Source organism: Hippocampus bargibanti, linkage group LG05 (assembly GCF_051943395.1).
Source record: "Hippocampus bargibanti isolate YZ-2025 linkage group LG05, ASM5194339v1, whole genome shotgun sequence".
Lineage (NCBI taxonomy): Eukaryota > Metazoa > Chordata > Actinopteri > Syngnathiformes > Syngnathidae > Hippocampus > Hippocampus bargibanti.
Window position 1 is genome coordinate 2,992,501 of NC_142738.1, and position 17,500 is coordinate 3,010,000.

A 17,500-nucleotide genomic window follows, 5' to 3' on the forward strand; every position below is an offset into this window, starting at 1 on the left:
TAATAGACAGCTAATAGATAGCTAAGTAACTTGGATCGAAAGCTAGCTAGCTAATAGATAGCTAACAGATAACTAGCTGGGTCTTCACTCAACCCAGAAGTAACTCAGGTAGAAAGCTAGCTAGCTCATAGACAGCTAATAGATAGCTAAGTAACTCCGATCGAAGGTTAGCTAGGTAATGGACAGCTAACAGATAGCTAGCTACGTCTTCACTCAACCCAGAAATAACTCAGATAGAAAGCTAGCTAGCTAATAGATAGCTGAGTAACTCGGATAGAAAGTTAACTAGCTAATAGCTAACAGATAACTAGCTGGGTCTTCACTCAACCCAGAAATAACTCTGATAGAAAGCTAGCTAGCTAATAGACAGCTAATAGATAGCTAAGTAACTTGGATCGAAAGCTAGCTAGCTAATAGATAGCTAACAGATAACTAGCTGGGTCTTCACTCAACCCAGAAGTAACTCAGATAGAAAGCTAGCTAGCTAGCTAATAGACAGCTAATAGATAGCTAAGTAACTCCGATCGAAGGTTAGCTAGCTAATAGATAGCTAACAGATAACTAGCTGGGTCTTCACTCAACCCAGAAGTAACTCAGATAGAAAGCTAGCTAGCTAATAGATAGCTAACAGAGAGCAAGTTAGGTCTTAATAGATAGCTGGCCATATAGTAGTAGAGATGAGCTCATTGATTGTGCTAGGCCAATGATGTCTGTTTGTCGGTTTTCCATTAGCCAATGAATCTGGGCATGTTGCCCAAATATGGCAGTGAACCCCCCCCCTCTACACACACACCACCGTCCCGTTCCGCTTACTGTATTTCTTTTCCGAGTGTGTTGTCACCATCTTAGATTGCTCTTGCAATTGATTCCTCCCATTCACTCTCATCACGCAAACCCTGTGAAAAATTACCTCCACCCGTTGACCCCGTTAAGTTCCTTTTGAGGCAGACCCCCAACCGCCCCACACCCACTCGCCTCCCGCCTCAACCTGCTGATGATAGTCAGCCACTCATAGATCAAAGGCTCATGGCTGCCAAGCTGGGATGCCGCCCAGTTCTAGGTCCCCCCCCCCCACTCCATCTTACTATCCCACCGCTTGCCTCGTCAACCTTCGCACCGCGTGGACCCGCCCTGACATCTGCTCCCTCTGCGCTTGTTTCTCAAATGTCAGCGTACTCAGGGTTTGCTAAACACTCAGCGTGGCAACACGCTGAACCCGACATATTGTCTCACTCGATCCGACCGTCCGTGTGACTCTGAAAGCGTTGAAGAACCGACTGTATTTTCGATGAGCGATCATCGATTTTACAGAATCACCCGTTTTCATTTTGCTTTTAAGCGGGGGATCTGTTGACGCAGCAGATTATTGCCAAGCCAAACTCGTGTTGCGGTAACCGGACCATCTGTCCTACCTTAGCCAATGACACCGGAATGACACTGCGTTGGCAGTCTGAATACATCAAACTGTGGCCAAGAAGTGCGCTTTGCTAATCAGTGTTTGGGTTTGCAAACTGGTCCCTCCTGGGAAGGTTTCTTGCTTCATCTGAAAATCTATTTTGGATCAAATGATCTTCATTGAGTATGTTTGTGGTTATGGGGTTTGTGTGTGTGTGTGTGTATTGGTTCAACCGGTGCAGTGTCCCCCGCCTTCTGTCTTGTGTTTTTATATTATTTTACAAATGACCTGCTCTACTAGTATGTGTTTATTGAGCTTATGGTGTGAAATATTTTAAAAGCACTTTTTAAAATGTTGTTTTCTAGACTTAGAACGGATTACATTTTTTTACATTGATTATCATGGAAAGTGCTGTTTCGGTTTTCGAACAAATCGGTTTTCAAACATGCTTCTGGAACCAATTATGGTCAAAAAACAAGGTATCACTGTGTATACCGGTATATGTTATACAGTGTGTGTGTATGTATGTGTGTGTGTGTGTGTGCGTGTGTATGTGTGTGTGTGTGTGTGTGTGTGTACTGTATGTATGCATGTGAGTGTATGGATGTGTGTCTGTATGTATGAATGTGTGTGTATGTGTGTGTTTGTGCATGTGTGTTTGTGTGTGTGTGCGGTTCAACTGGTTCAGAGTGTGTCCCGCCTACTGTGTTCTAGATTGTTTTGACATGATTTTATAATAATCATACATTTCATTTATAAGCGCTTTCCAAAACTCTCAAGGACATGACTTGCTCTACTAGGACGTGTTTATCCAGTTGTTGCTGTAAAATCGTTACAACTGCTTTTTCTAAATTTAGTTTTCTCGACTTGGAACGGATTATTATTTTTTGCATTGATTATAATGGAAAGTGCTGTTTCGGTTTTCGAACAAACCTGCGTGAAGATGAAATGATGTGTTGCCATTTTATCAGAGAAAAATAATCTTTTAAATTTCTTTTGAATTGCTGTAGCTTTCACCATCTGCAACTCAAACTTCCTTCCACGCGAGCTTCCGTGGTCGGCTTACGAAACGCCGAGGCATCTTGCATGCATCTCGTGGCTGGAAACGAAGCCGTTGATGCGATGGCTTCTGAGAAAAGTCATCATTTATTGATGTTTCCATTAAAGTGGCATAAAAGTCGGAATAGATTTGGGGTAGAAGAAGTGGATGAGCTGGTGGGAAGAGCGGGTCAGCGACGCCGCTTGCTTTGAAAACAACCACCTGAACGTACAATAATAATAATGATAATAATAATAGTAACGATAGTAATAGTAATAATAATAGTTATAATAATAATAGTAATAATAATCGTAGTAATAATCGTAATAAGAATCGTAGTAATAATAGTAATAATAATTGTAATAATAATAGTAATAATAATAATAATAATAATAATAATAATAGTAGTAATGATTTGGATTTGCCTTTATTAGTCTCACAGTGGAGAAATTTACATTTCACAGCAGCAAAGTGATAATAATAATAATAATAATAATAACACCAATAATAATAATAATAATAATAATAATAATAATAATAATAATAATAATAATAATAAAGTTCATTTATAAGCGCCTTTCAAAACTCTCAAGGACACTTTACAGTCAGAGGATATTTTTTCTGCGGGTGAGCAGCGGCAGCCACGCGCGCTAGCGTTCACTCAACCAACAAACAAACAAGAGACAATAAATAAAGAAACAAGAAACAATCAATACAGAAACAAGAAAATAAATCAATAAAGAAACAAAAAATAAACAAGAAACAACAAATAAAGAAACAATTAATAAAGAAACAACAAATAAGTAAAAAATAAACAAGTTAAAAATAAATAAAAAACATTACAATGCATTTCATTTCAAGCGCCTTTCAAAGCTTTACAGTCACAGACAAGCATCGATACAATAATGAATAAAATACAATTATAAATAGAAACAAGAGATAGAGCTGCACAGAAAATACAATTTTAAATAGCTGGGTTTTGATAATAATAATAATAATAATAATAATAATAATACATTACATTTATAAGCGCCTTTCAAAACTCTCAAGGTCACTTTACAGTTACAAGATAAGTTTTTTCCTGTGGGTGAGCAGCGGCAGCCACACGCGCCAGCGTTCTTTCAACCCGGAATTAACTCAAATGGATAGAAACCTAGCTAGCTAGCTAATAGATCGCTAGCTAGCTGGAATGATAGCTAATATAAAGCTAACTACCTAGCTAGCGAATAGATAGCTAATAGATAGCCAGCTAACTAGCCGTTTTTGAGAACCACATCTTTTTTTGACGTCTGCCGCTATTCCACAGCACTGTCAACGTCTTTGATCAATATCATCAATAATTTACTGATGCGATAACCGTTTAAAAAAAAAAAAAAAAAAAAAAAAAACAAATATATATTTTTAAACCCATTTGAGGATTCAACGCACTGATTTGACATTTATGAATTCATATTCTTCCATCGTCACAATCAACGGCGCGTCAAATATTCATAGCGAGCGAAACCCTCACGGAAACGCATTCGACGGCACATTTCCCATGAAAAAAAAAAACATCAACCTGTTCCAGCGGAAATATATTTGAGCAACGCTTTGTTATGTGTCATAAGCAATGAGATATTTTCCGTAATTACATTCTTTCTTCTTTCCGCTTTGAATAATGAACCAAGTGCATTAAGTTTGAATACACTTGCAGCTGCTGAGCGTTATTATTATTAATATTATTATTATTATTAATAATAATTATAAATAAATAAATAAATAATACATTTTCTCACCGCAATGAACCATCGGGCGCTGTACTTTGTACTCTGTAAAAGAAAATGTACGCAGAATTCATCGTAAGCACTTATTGTCACATCTGACGAAGAATGCGAGCTGACTAGACTAGACCTCATTTCAGGCGCCATCAAAGGATTTACTGCATCAGTGCTTTTTTGGGGGGTATGGAGGGGGTGTTACCCCCTGCCCAAAACTCTGAACACAATACTACTATTGTCCTGCCTGAGTATGTGGTCTACGACTGGCCTGATTGCGCCATTTGCTCTGGTATCACCTCATCAGCATAACTAAGCCTATGTTGCCTTAGAGGTCGGTTGTAGGAATGATCCAAATTGAACCTTACCCCTCCGCTAACTTTTTGTCATGACTTTCAGACACTGTTATTATTACAGTAAAGTCTCGTTATATCGGATATATCGATAGTCCCGGTTATATCGATACTATTTCTATGCACGCACGGAGAAAATTACATGCAAACAGGGTCTGATATATCGATAGTCCCGGTTATATCGATATTTTTTCGGACTCCCTTGAATATCGATATAACGAGACTTTACTGTATTATTATTATTATTATTATTATGATATGATATGATTGATATATGATATATTATTATTATTATGAATATTATTACAATTATTATTATTATTAATAATAGCAATAAAATACTACATTATTATTATTATTATTATTATTATTAATAAATAAATAATTATAAATAAATACATAAATGATACATTTTATTTCAAGCACCTTTCAAAGCTCTCAAGGATACTTTACAGTCAAAGGATATTTTTTTCTGCGGGTGAGCAGCGGCAGCCACACGCGCCAGCGTTCACTCAACCAAGAAACAATTAATAAAGAAACAAGAAACAATAAATAAAGAAACAAGAAACAATAAACAAGTAAACAATAGAGAAACAAGAACCAACAAATAAAGAAACAATCAATAAATAAACAAGAAACAATCAATACAAAAACAAGAAACAACCAATACAGAAACAATAAAAAATCAATAAAGAAACAAGAAATAAAGAAATATTATTATTATTATTATGAATGATGATGATGATGATGATTCTAATAATTATCTCACTTGTTTTTACTTTGCAACTTAGGTTCTTCCCGGCAAGTGAAAGCCGCCGGCGACGTGTGGGAGCAAACCGTCCGTAAACTGAGAGGCAAGAGCGAATTCAGCGTGCTGGTGACGCTCAAACAAGAGCGCCTCAACTCGGGCGTGATCCTCTCCATTCATCAGTCGGAAAACAGGTTAGCATTTCTTTAGCGCCGCAATAATGTTGTGCCGTTCACAGTCGTAACTTGTCAAATAGCGACAAACACACCGATGAGGCGTCAAGACGAGGCATCACGGTGGCTTCCGTATTCATTGAAGCTTTAATACCTTCATTTGGCACTTCTTTTTTCCAATGTTTTACAAGACGGGCGGGTAAACAGAACAAATCATCCTGTACGCTAATGTATTATTCACAGTCCATCAACGAGCCAAATACGCAGCCCCGTAATCGTGCAGGGAAAACCGATGTGGCCTTAACCGTAGTTCGCGGCCTGATGTTTCCTATTAGTTTGAGCTAGCTGAGTCGTTGGATGATCACAACGGCGATTCCCCCAATGAACCGTTTGTACATTAAAGTCAGTCCTGAGAAGAGAGAGCTCGCCGGGATGCTAATGACCTTCAACATTGATTGGCCTTCCCGGAAAAAAAATATATATATTTGCATGTGGAAAAAAAGCGGTGTGGTTTCTTTGGAATGACTAATTTGGCGTCATTGGCGCGTGCAAGACCTCAGGGGAGCAAATCTATTAGATGAGCTCTGCGGATGAATCGGCTATATTGTCTTTAATACTAAAGACAGACAGAAACACACACAAAATATCGCTGATCGCAATCACAAAGATCCTCCCACAAATGTCTGACGTTGCACGCCGGTCCTTAGAGGTGGGCTAGCATGTTGAGAGAAATAATTCACACTACCTGAAATGATAGTGGTACAGTGATACCTCGGTTTACGAACCCCTTGGCTTACGAACTTTTCGGTTTACGAATGTTACATTTATGAAAATTTTACCTTGGTTTACAAACTATTTTTCGGGACACACACAGAGCTGCCCCAATGAATGATGTGTTGTTCGCGAACGACCCCGTTCTCCTAACAAGAAAATGGCAGTCGACTGTTTTTGTCCTCTATTCCCCGCCCCCAGTCTTCGGTTAAAGCCACGTGATTGGTCAAGAACGCAGCGGTGTGGGGGTGGGGTTAGAGACAGAGAAAGAGTGAGGCCGTTCTCCTAAAAACAAAAAGGCGTCTTCGGTTAAAACCACACGAAAAGGAGACGACAGAGCTTGAAACAAAAAAAAAAAAAAAAAAGTGAAAAAAAACTGTGAAATTTGGACTTTGATATCAACTTTGATAGTTCAAAGGCAGAGTGTAGACTGCAAGGTTAAAAAAAATGTCATCAATCAGGCACCACAAATAACCCACACAAGCCATCTGTACACTTAAATTGTCCTTGAGAGTTTTGAAATGGGCTTATAAATGAAACGTATTATATTATGATTGATCCAAAAAGCTATCAAAGAAACAGAACACAATTGATGAGGAACTAGGTAAAATTATGGCAGAGAAAGCACCTCCAAGGATCACTAATGCTGATGAAACCGGCCACTCCATTCCATCAAGCCATCAACGATCATCACAAAGGTAAATAAAACCACTTTATTATATAGTACAGTTTATTTATTTAATTATAATACGATAGCACATTTATTATGCATAAAATATGGTCTATTTTGAGTAGTTTAAAGGCTTAGAAAATTAGAAAGTAGAAAATTATGTTTTATGGGGTCTTGGGAACGGATTATTCTCATTTTAATGGTTTCCTATGGGAAAATACTTTTGGGGATCCACACTTTTCACCTTACACACTGTCTTGTAAGCCAACGTATCACTGTAGTAGGAGTCATCGAGAAATAAAAAAGGAAGAAGAAATGAAAGAAGCTAATAGCTACGTTACGGACAATCAAAGGTATAATTCTTCTGTGAAATTGTAAAAAGTAAACCTCTGCACAACACTATATCCTTATAAAAAGCTATATAAAATAAAAATACATTTTGATTATTTTATGACAACAAATAACCTTATCAATGGTTTATTTATTTATTTGTCTATCCATTTATTTATTAATTCATTTATTTTTTATTGAGTGTTTTTACGTACTTGTTATTTATTCATAAGCATAATTAATTAATTACGTTTCATATGTATTCCTTTGTATTTATTTATTTGTTTGTTTGTTTATTTATTTAGTTTTTTATGTACAGTAAAGTCTCGTTATATCGATATCGGATATATCGATAGTCCCGGTTATATCGATATTTTTCCGGACTCCCTTGAATATCGATATAACGAGACTTTACTGTATTTGAGTTTTATTTATTTATTTATTTATTTATTTTCTTTCCATTCGGCTTTTCCCTTCAAGGGGCCGCCACAGCGAATTAGTGTCGTCCATCTTCAGAGGTTTGATTGATTATTTATTTATGTACTGTATTTATTTATTAGTTTTGTCTGAAACCGAAACAACATCAGGGGTCACACGTACTCGGGGTCACAGGTGCATCCTCGCCCAAGGTCATTTCGCTGGCCTCACCCGCGGCTTGATCATCCATTCGTATTCTGATGCCTTCGCGGATATTCACCATGCGTAATGTGCCGGTGACCTTTCTGCAGGTGTTGTCGTAAAAGAATTTCACATCATTGATCTCCCCACGACAGGTTCCTGGAGCTCGAGAGCAGCGGACAACGCAGCGAGGTCCGCCTCCACTACCGCACCAAAGGCCTTCAGGCCCACACCGAGGTTTTCCCCTACAGCTTGGCTGACGACCAGTGGCACAAAGTCTCTGTCGCCGTTAGCGCCTCTCATGTCGTCCTTCACGTCGACTGCAACAGGTAACGACGGTTTGGTCAAGAATGATTCGAGGGAAGCAACGCTGCTAATTCCAAACAAAAATGGCTGCTCAATATATAGGTTGCATTTTTGAGCTCTTGGTTTGGTCCACATTGTGCGCAGTGAGGAAAACAAATGCAAAAGCAACTCTTATTGGTTTCTACGGTCAGTCCATCTGACAAAAAGTATCTTGACTGAAAGCCAAAACAACATTTCCCATAGAAAATAATGTAAATTCAATTAATCCGTTACAGACACCCCCCCCCAAAACAAATTCTAACAAATAAACTACAAATGACCAACCGAACGGCTGAATTCTCAGTTAACAATACTTCATTGAAATGTCAAATCTGCATTTTAAACAATCGGGGAAAAGGTTTCTTCAGCAGTCATCTGTACTTCTTTGAAGGTGTCGGACGTTTCACTCCTCATCCGAAGAGCTCTCTCAACCTTAGAGCAGGGACCTATCAAAGTAGAGGTCTGGCACTGTCCCCTCTGTCCATTACGGATATAGAGCTAGGGTTTACCAGCACAACTTTAGTTCACTGACAAAGCTTTTTGGATGAGTGAATCATCCGACACCTTCAAAGAAGTTACGGATGGCAACTGAAGAAACCTTTTCCTCGATGGACCACTCCTGTATTCCTGTAGAGCCCACACAGACGCATTTAAACCAATCCAAGTCGTGGCCCCTGCTGACCTCACGACATTCTCATAGCATCTGTAAAAACGTACTCGTGCATGATTGAAAACCCCAAAAATAATGTAGCTACTGGCCCGTTGTCAGTTCTTGGCTCATTTTTTTTGGTCAAAATAAAGACAGATAGTAAATGAGACCCATTGGGGCTGTTGTCGCGTGATTGGTGTGAGTCACTCATGTTGCACTTCCAGGTTAGCATTTAATGCTCAAGCAGCACTCCTCTGACCGCACGTTATTTCACATCACATCACTTGGTGCTTTAGTGTTGCTATTCTGGGTAGCTCAACACTCCCTAGTCTCATATTATGGGATGTATCTTACCTACATTATGAGTCTATGGACCAGGGAATGACCTAATGCAGAGATAGATCAGGGCAAGACCATTTGGGAAATAACTTGGGGGGGGGGGGGGGTTTCATAGCATGAATTCCACTCTGTGTTTGTTTTAGGATCTACGAGCGAGTGGTGGAGGCCCCCGACATGGACATACCCGAGGATGCCTCCTTATGGCTCGGACAGAGAAACTCTGCTCACGGATTCTTTAAGGTTGGATATCGATGCAAATGTCTTCTTTACTCTAGCTCAGGGGTCGGGAACTTATGGCTCGCGAGCTGTATATGGCTCTTTTGATGATTGCATCTGGCTCGCCGATAATACTAAAAACATATTCTCGCCTTTTCGCTGTTCATTTTCTGTTTGGGTTGCAGTTGGCGGAAAGCGCAATTTGATTGGATGATATTGACCTAGGTTGGCGGAAAGTGCAGTTTTGATTGGATAGTACTGGTCGTTGTTGAAACGGGTAAACACCCCTTTTAAATTAGCCCAACGAGTAAAAAAAAAGACGAATAATATTATACACTTCAGGTTGAATAAACCGAAGGATTTGTCTTTGTGGAGAGAAAAGGTTCGGATTCTAATTTGCAATGTTACAATACCATCGATGGAACAGTCGAATGTCTGTGGCACTTTGACAAGCCCCATGCTAACGTTAGCAGCGATATACTTTTGCGTGAGACAGTAGAAAAAGTGTGGAAGCTAATGAGTCGTGTGCAGGTTAGCCAGCAGTAACTTCGCATATCGACCCGGCAAGTTGACTTTCATTCCTATCAATTTTTACCAATCATGAGGAACGGATAACCATTCATGCTAATGGTGAGGCCTATCACAAAGTTATTTTAAATACAGTAAAGTCTCGTTATATCGATATCGGATATATCTATAGTCCCGGTTATATCGATACTATTTCTATGCACGCACGGAGAAAATTACATGCAAACAGGGTCGGATATATCGATAGTCCTGGTTATATCGATATTTTTTCGGACTCCCTTGAATATCGATATAACGAGACTTTACTGTAATACATTCTGACATTTTGTTGAAAAGTGGCCGCCCGTGTGTGTTTGCGTGTGTGTGGCTCTCACAAAAAAAAAAACATTTCTAAATATTTTACTTGTATGGCTCTCTTAGTCAAAAAAGGTTCCCGACCCCTGCTCTGGCTGGATTTAATTGCTAGCATTTCTCAAGGTTTAGCCATTTTTAATTGAAGTCTTACTTTGCATTCCATCAGCGTGATTTGTTACCTTATCCTTTTCCTTTCGCAACCCAATGCAATTTACCTCAGCAAACCTCCATCACGCCGATGCTAATCGTTGAATAGCCTCTAGACCGCGCTCATTAAGGCTTGTTTTATCGTATTTTGTATCAATCAGACAGTCTCCCCGGATCGCACCGCACACTGAAAAGCCAAGGCTGAATCTTTGCTCACATTTCCCTGCCGCAGACCTCTTGTCTGCTTTCAGGACCTTAAGCAGCGGTTTTCTCGATCGAGCGAGACTCAATTCAATGAGCTCAGCGGGAGACGAACGATTAGCCAATCAGCGCTGCAGGCACAACAAGCTAGCAAATGTGGAAGCTTATGGCGCTGTGAGACTTGTCAACATTGCAGTTTTTTTTTTTTTTTTTTTAGCTTTCCAATACACTTTTTGCGGTTGTTAAAAAAATACACAAAACAGTGGGCTGGCATCAACGTCTAAACAAGATTAGGCGCTTTAGTTCTTCTGTGACTGATGAGTGAAAAATGAATCCGGCTCAAGGAAAAGTCAGATGGAGGACGGAAACAGAGTGGAATGCGCTGACAGATCTGACGAGAGGAGCGCCACATTTTATCATCGTAATACATACCTATTTGAATCTCAGTGACTGTGCCTTTTGACAAGTCAGATGGGTGCCTCATCGCCACGTTTTCGTCCTGTTTTGGAGATCTGCACATTTTACTTTTGTTTGTTATGTGTAGGGCCTGTTTCTCCATCTCTTCCATGTAAAGATTAGAAAGAATAGGGAATGAAACCAAAAATTCTGAAGATACAAAAAGGAGAGGAGTAGCAGTACCTTACATTGCAGGAGTTTCTGAAAAACTAGAGTACTTTGGCAACACAAAATTCCTACTTATTTCAAACCGATAAACACTTTAAGGCAAAAATTAGTGCATCCAAAAGATAGGCTGCCAAATGAAAAACAAAGTAATGTAGTTTATTCAATACTTTGTAAGAATTAAAATTGTAAAGAGCAGTACATTGGGGAGACTAAACAAATTCGCAAAAAAAGACTTTATCAACATCGCAGGGATAATACCACTGGGCCTCAGTCGGCAGTACATATGCACTTAAAAGCTAGCAACCACTCATTTGATGACAATGAGGTTAAAATCTTAGTGAAAGAACATAGATGGGTTGAATGGGGAGTAAAAGAAGCAAATTTAATAAAACAGCTAAATCCTTCATTAAACCAATATGGTGGGGTGAGCTTCAATTTGGATCGTTCGTACAATAGCCTGCTTAGGCTACATAGGTTAGGCAACATTAGTAATGCTGATGAGGTGATGCCGGAGAGAGTGGGGCAATCAGGCCAGTCGTTAGTCAGGAATGTCGGAACAATCGGTGGGGCAGCAGGGAGTGGTCCTCTGCTCCCCCCAACCTGAGAGCTATCATAGCAGTGTCCGGCGCCGCCATGTCTGGACATTAGGGATATATATATAGTGCCGATACTACCAGTAAAACTTTAGTTCGCTGAAGAAGCATCTTGGATAAGAAGCGAAACGTCCGACACCTTCAAAAAGTACAGATGACGGCTGAAGAAACCTTTTCATCCACACACATTTTTGCACATCGTCTGGCAGTGAATGAGTTAACTCATAACTTAAATAAGTTAACTGTGACTGTATTATGATGATGATGATTATTATTAGTATTATTAACATGATTATTATTATTATTAATACGATTACAATAAAGTCTCGTTATATCGATATTCAAGGGAGTCCGAAAAAATATCGATATAACCGGGACTATCGATATATCCGACCCTGTTTGCATGTAATTTTCTCCGTGCGTGCATAGAAATAGTATCGATATAACCGGGACTATCGATATATCCGATATCGATATAACGAGACTTTACTGTATTAACTAAACCTTCCCGCAGACTCACAATTTCTCAAAATGACTCAGTTGACAGGTTTATTGCTTCAAAATTATTGGTCCCTGTAGTTATGATTCCTATTGGAATTAATGAGGCAAAAATTTCCAATGCGTGACACACGAATGAGAACAAAATAATAAAACATGATAGAAAATGAATAGATTAGATGTTTATCACGGAAATAGACTGTCATTGCTCTTGTGTGTGCAAACACATCTATTTCCAGTGTTTGGACGGAGGGTGGACAGCAATCAACAACATCAAAGTGGTGAAATACAATTTGCAACCATAGTCGCTGTCACTTAACCTCCCGCTGCGAAGATTATTCCTCGGAGGCTTTATTATGATCATTTTACACTCCACAGTGAGCAAAACACATTTCTCTTGTTGCTATCACTTTGACTTTACTCGGCTCACATATATTCTCTGTTTGTGTGTGTGTTTTCAGGGGGTGATGCAGGATGTTGAAATTGTGGTCATGCCACAAGGATATATCTCCCAGTGTCCGGACCTGAATAGAAGTGAGTGCTTCCGATGACACCCCCCCAACCCCCCGCCGCCGCCTTCTCCCCATATCAATCACTTGAAATGAATTCAGAGTTAGTATGCATAGTATCCGAGGGTCACGCTTGCGCATATGATGAATTGAATGATATTTAATAGGTAGAAATGCACAAATAAATAAATAAATAAATAAACAGACAGTAAATAGAAAATTAGAAAGAAGAAAATTATGTTTTATGGGGACCTGGGAACGGATTATTCTCATTTTAGTGGTTTCCTATGGGAAATTAATTTTTAGGATACACGCTTTTTGTCTTACACATCTGTCTGGAAACCAATTAAGTTCATAAGCCAAGGTCTCACTGTACATACATACATACATACATACATACATACATACATACATACATACATACATACATACATATGTACGTACATACGTACATATGGACACGCGTTCACGCATTCACGCATACACACATACACGCATACAGACACACACACATACACACATAAAAAATAAATACATAAACAAACACAAAACACACACAAAAAATATAAATAAATAAATAAATAAATAAATAAATAAATAACCAGGGAATTAATAAAAAATAAATAAACAAATGTAAACAAATACACAAACTAAAAAAAACATAAATAAATAAATACTCAAATACATAAGTAAACAAATACATAAACGAACAGTGAATGAATAAACAAACAAATGAATAAACAAACAGAAATAAACAAACAAAAAGCATGAATAAATAACCACACAAATGAATAAATAAATAAATAAACAAACAAACAAACAAACCAGCAAACACACAAATAAATGAATAAATAAATAAATAAATAAACAAACAAACCAGCAAACACACAAATAAATGAATAAATAAATAAATAAATACATACATACATACATACATACATAATAAATAAATAAATAAATAAATAAATACATAAATAAATGGATAAGTAAATAAACAAACAAACAAACAAACAAACCAGCAAACACACAAATAAATGAATAAATAAATAAATAAATAAATACATACATAAATACATAAATAAATCTAAAAATATATAATAAACACATTAAAAATATATAAATAAACAAATTTAAAAATATATACATACATTTTAAAATATACAAATAAATTTAAAGATACACAAATAAATTAAAAAATACACAAATAAATAAATAGATAGATAGATAGATAGATAGATAGATAGATAGATAGATAGATAGATAGATAGATAGATAGATAGATAGATAGATAGATAGATAGATAGATAGATAAATGCTGTGTTTTTTTGGTGTATAAGGTGCACCGAAGTATTTTGATGATCTTAAACCCAAACAAAACAAAACTCAAATATTTGGTAGCTTCTAAAAATGTCTTCGATTCACTTTCTTGACTATTTCGCGCAATTTTCTCTCATTATTCAGCATGCCCAACCTGCAACGATTTTCACGGACTGGTCCAGAAGATCATGGAGCTGCAGGATATCCTTGCCAAAACATCCAGTAAGGTAATGTACAGTGCAAGGTCAGCCACGGGGTAACTCCAACGTCCAGCCAGCGCTCCCGCTGAGCCCGCTGCTATGGGCATTATTCTCTTTATTCGTACATCGTCCTCTTGTGGGGGACGGAGGGGGGTAGACGTTCCAAATGTCTAGCGAATACTTCCTTCGACACCAACATTCTGATTCTATAAAAGGTTAGAGTTCAAGATCATGGTGAGTTTTGTCCATTGTCCTCCCCCCCCCGAGAACGCCCGGAGGGGAATTTGCACACTGTGATGAAATGTACTTCCTTCCACGAGGTCAAAGCTTATGTTTGCTGCAAAATTCGAATCTGCTTTCTTAGTCTTGGCGAAGGCGTGAAAACGAATTAACTTTCACTTGCGCGATGGTCTTTAACTCATTCACTACCAGACGATGTGCAAAAATGTGTTGACTCCAGTGCCAGGGTTTTTGTCGTTTTCAGTCAAATTGCAGGACCCACAAAATAGTGAGTTTTAGAACGACATAAACGTTCGATGCAGCGTACAAAACCTTAGACCGCATGTGTCAAAGTCAAGGCCCGCGGGCCAAATCCGGCTCGCCACATCATTTTTTTCGGCCCGCGAAAGCAAATCAAACTTGTTAAATTCCATGATGATTGCTAAAATCTGAGGCAAAATTTCATATTTTTGGATGTCAACCACAATAAAAGTCATTATTCTTGACTTCAGATTTGAAAACTAGTTATTCATTAATTTGCTGTGTGCTCTATATGTAATATTTGAAGGGATTTAAACATTGTAATGTGTTCCCCAAATTCATAACGGCCCTCGAGAGGAAACCATAACTACAATGCGGCCCGCGGCAAAAAATGACTTTGACACCCCTGCCTTAGACTCTCTTCTTTTATTAGAAAAAAAAAGTAAATTATTACTGCCATTCACAAATTAATACAGGAATGGAAAATATGACGTAGAGCGCCATTCCCGAATTAGTTGGGGTTTTGTTTTTTCTTGCTTGGGCGCCGATAAAGCGCTGGCCAGACTTTGAGCAATGTTTTTCCCTTTTCACAAGGGGGCAGCATTTCCCCCCTTTTTCCCATGTTAGCACTTAGCTTCAGCTGTTGTTAAAGCGCTATATAAACCAATATGTATGTATTGCATTGTATTTTGGACAGCAGCCCTCATTTTAAGCTCATATAACTCCAGATCCATATAATTTAGGAAATAACCTTTTTTTTTACTGATGAAAGAAGACATTTTAAAGTTTCTTACGCTGCATTGAATTGAATTGAAACTCAATATTCTCTGGGTCCTGGAATTTGAGTGACAATGACAAAAACCCTGGCACTGGACTGGACACATTTTAGCAGATATCTGGCAGTGAATGATTTAAGTTATATGGGTCTGGAGTTATCTGAGCTAGAAATGGGGGTGGCTGAACAAAATACTAGACATACATATTTATTTATCTAGCGCTTTGACAACAGCTAAAGCTGTAACAAAGCGCTAACATGGACAAAAGGCAAATACTGCCCCTTTGTGGAAGGGGACAGCAATGCCAGAGGTCTGACCAGCGCTTTATCGGAAAATATGCAATTGGGAGTACCAACCACAACAGTACCATATACACATGCCAATGTGGATGCTGAGCCTAAATATTTCACTCTTTGGGGACACTTTGACCCGCATGTAAATGCAACCCTGGCTGAGGAATCTTGTCTCCATCTCGTCTTTGTCTTTGTCTTTGTCTTGCTTGAGCAGCTGTCCAAGGCTGAGGAGAAGATGAATGGGCTGGACGGTTGCTATTGTGAGAGGACCTGCAGCGTCAAGGGAGTGGTCTACCGGGAAGACGAGGGCTGGACAGATGGCTGCAGAAACTGCACCTGCATGGTGAGACCTTCGCACGTTGACCAGTCTATTGTGTTTATGTCCATAGCCAACACAAAAGAAAACGAAACAAAACATTCAGCTTTAATTAACTCATTCACTGCCAGACATGCACAAATGTGTCCACTGCAGTGCCAGGGTTTTTGTCATTGTCACTTGAATTCCAGGACCCACAGACTTTTGTGTTTTAGGACTACATAAACATTCAATGCAGCGTAAAAAAAACTTAGACTTTCTTCTTTCATCAAAAAAAAGTGTTAATTCCTAAATGATATGGGTCTTGAGTTATATTAGTTTGAAATGAGGGCAGCTGTCCAGAATACAATGCCATACATACATATTGGTTTATATAGCGCTTCAACAAAAGCTGAAACTGGAACAAAGTGCTAACATGGAAAAAAGAAAATGAAATTATATTGTGGAAAAGAAAAAATATTGCCAGAGGCCATGACCAGCGCTTTATCGGCACCCAAGCATGAAAAAAAACCCCAAACAAATTCAGGAATGACGCTCTACGTCATATTTTCAATTCAAAAGATCACTAATAGATAGCGATCTGGATACCCAGCATTAGCTAGATAGATAATAGATATAGCTCTATAGATGGATAGCTCGATAGCTAGCTAGCTAGCTCGATAGACAGATGGATAGCTGGCCAGTAGTTTGCTAGCCAGCTAGACAGCTAATAGTGCGTTAGCTAGATAGATCGTTCACTAGATAGATAGATCGCTAGGTAGCTTAATACCTCGCTAGCTAGTCAGACATAGAGACGGGTTTATATCAAATATAGTTAACATGCAAATAAACACCCCACAAAAAAGGTGAAGTTTCATTTTTACTTGATATTTAATAATTTATTATTGATTTATAGATTGAACAGGTCGGGGGTGAGCATTATTTTACTATCCTTTATTGTATTTTAGTATAATAATAATAAACAATAATACATTTCATTTATAAGCGCCTTTCAAAACTCTCAAGGTCATTTTACAGTCACAGGATCGTTTTTTTCTGCGGGTGAGCAGCGGCAGTCACATGCGCCAGCGTTCACTCAACCTGGAAGTAACTCAAATAGATAGAAAGCTAGCTAGCTAGCTTACATTTAGCTAATAGATAGCAAATGGACAGCCAGCCAGGTATCCAGATAGATAGCTAATAGGTCGCCAGATAGACAGCTAGCCATATAGCTAATAAATACCCAGATACATTACCAGCTAGCTAGCCAGATGACTAATAGAT

At 38.4% G+C, this 17,500-nt stretch overlaps 1 protein-coding gene across 1 annotated transcript in view; it reads left to right on the forward strand.

Moving 5' to 3' along the window:
* The window catches only part of nell2a (neural EGFL like 2a), a 95,126-nt gene that overhangs the window by 14,814 nt on the left and 62,812 nt on the right, over positions 1-17,500 (forward strand). Inside the window, exons 3-8 of the mRNA XM_088996012.1 lie at positions 5,334-5,484; positions 8,008-8,181; positions 9,329-9,425; positions 12,808-12,880; positions 14,317-14,399; positions 16,136-16,264. Coding sequence (XP_088852138.1) covers positions 5,334-5,484; positions 8,008-8,181; positions 9,329-9,425; positions 12,808-12,880; positions 14,317-14,399; positions 16,136-16,264 — 707 coding nt within the window. The remainder of the gene's footprint in view (positions 1-5,333; positions 5,485-8,007; positions 8,182-9,328; positions 9,426-12,807; positions 12,881-14,316; positions 14,400-16,135; positions 16,265-17,500) is intronic.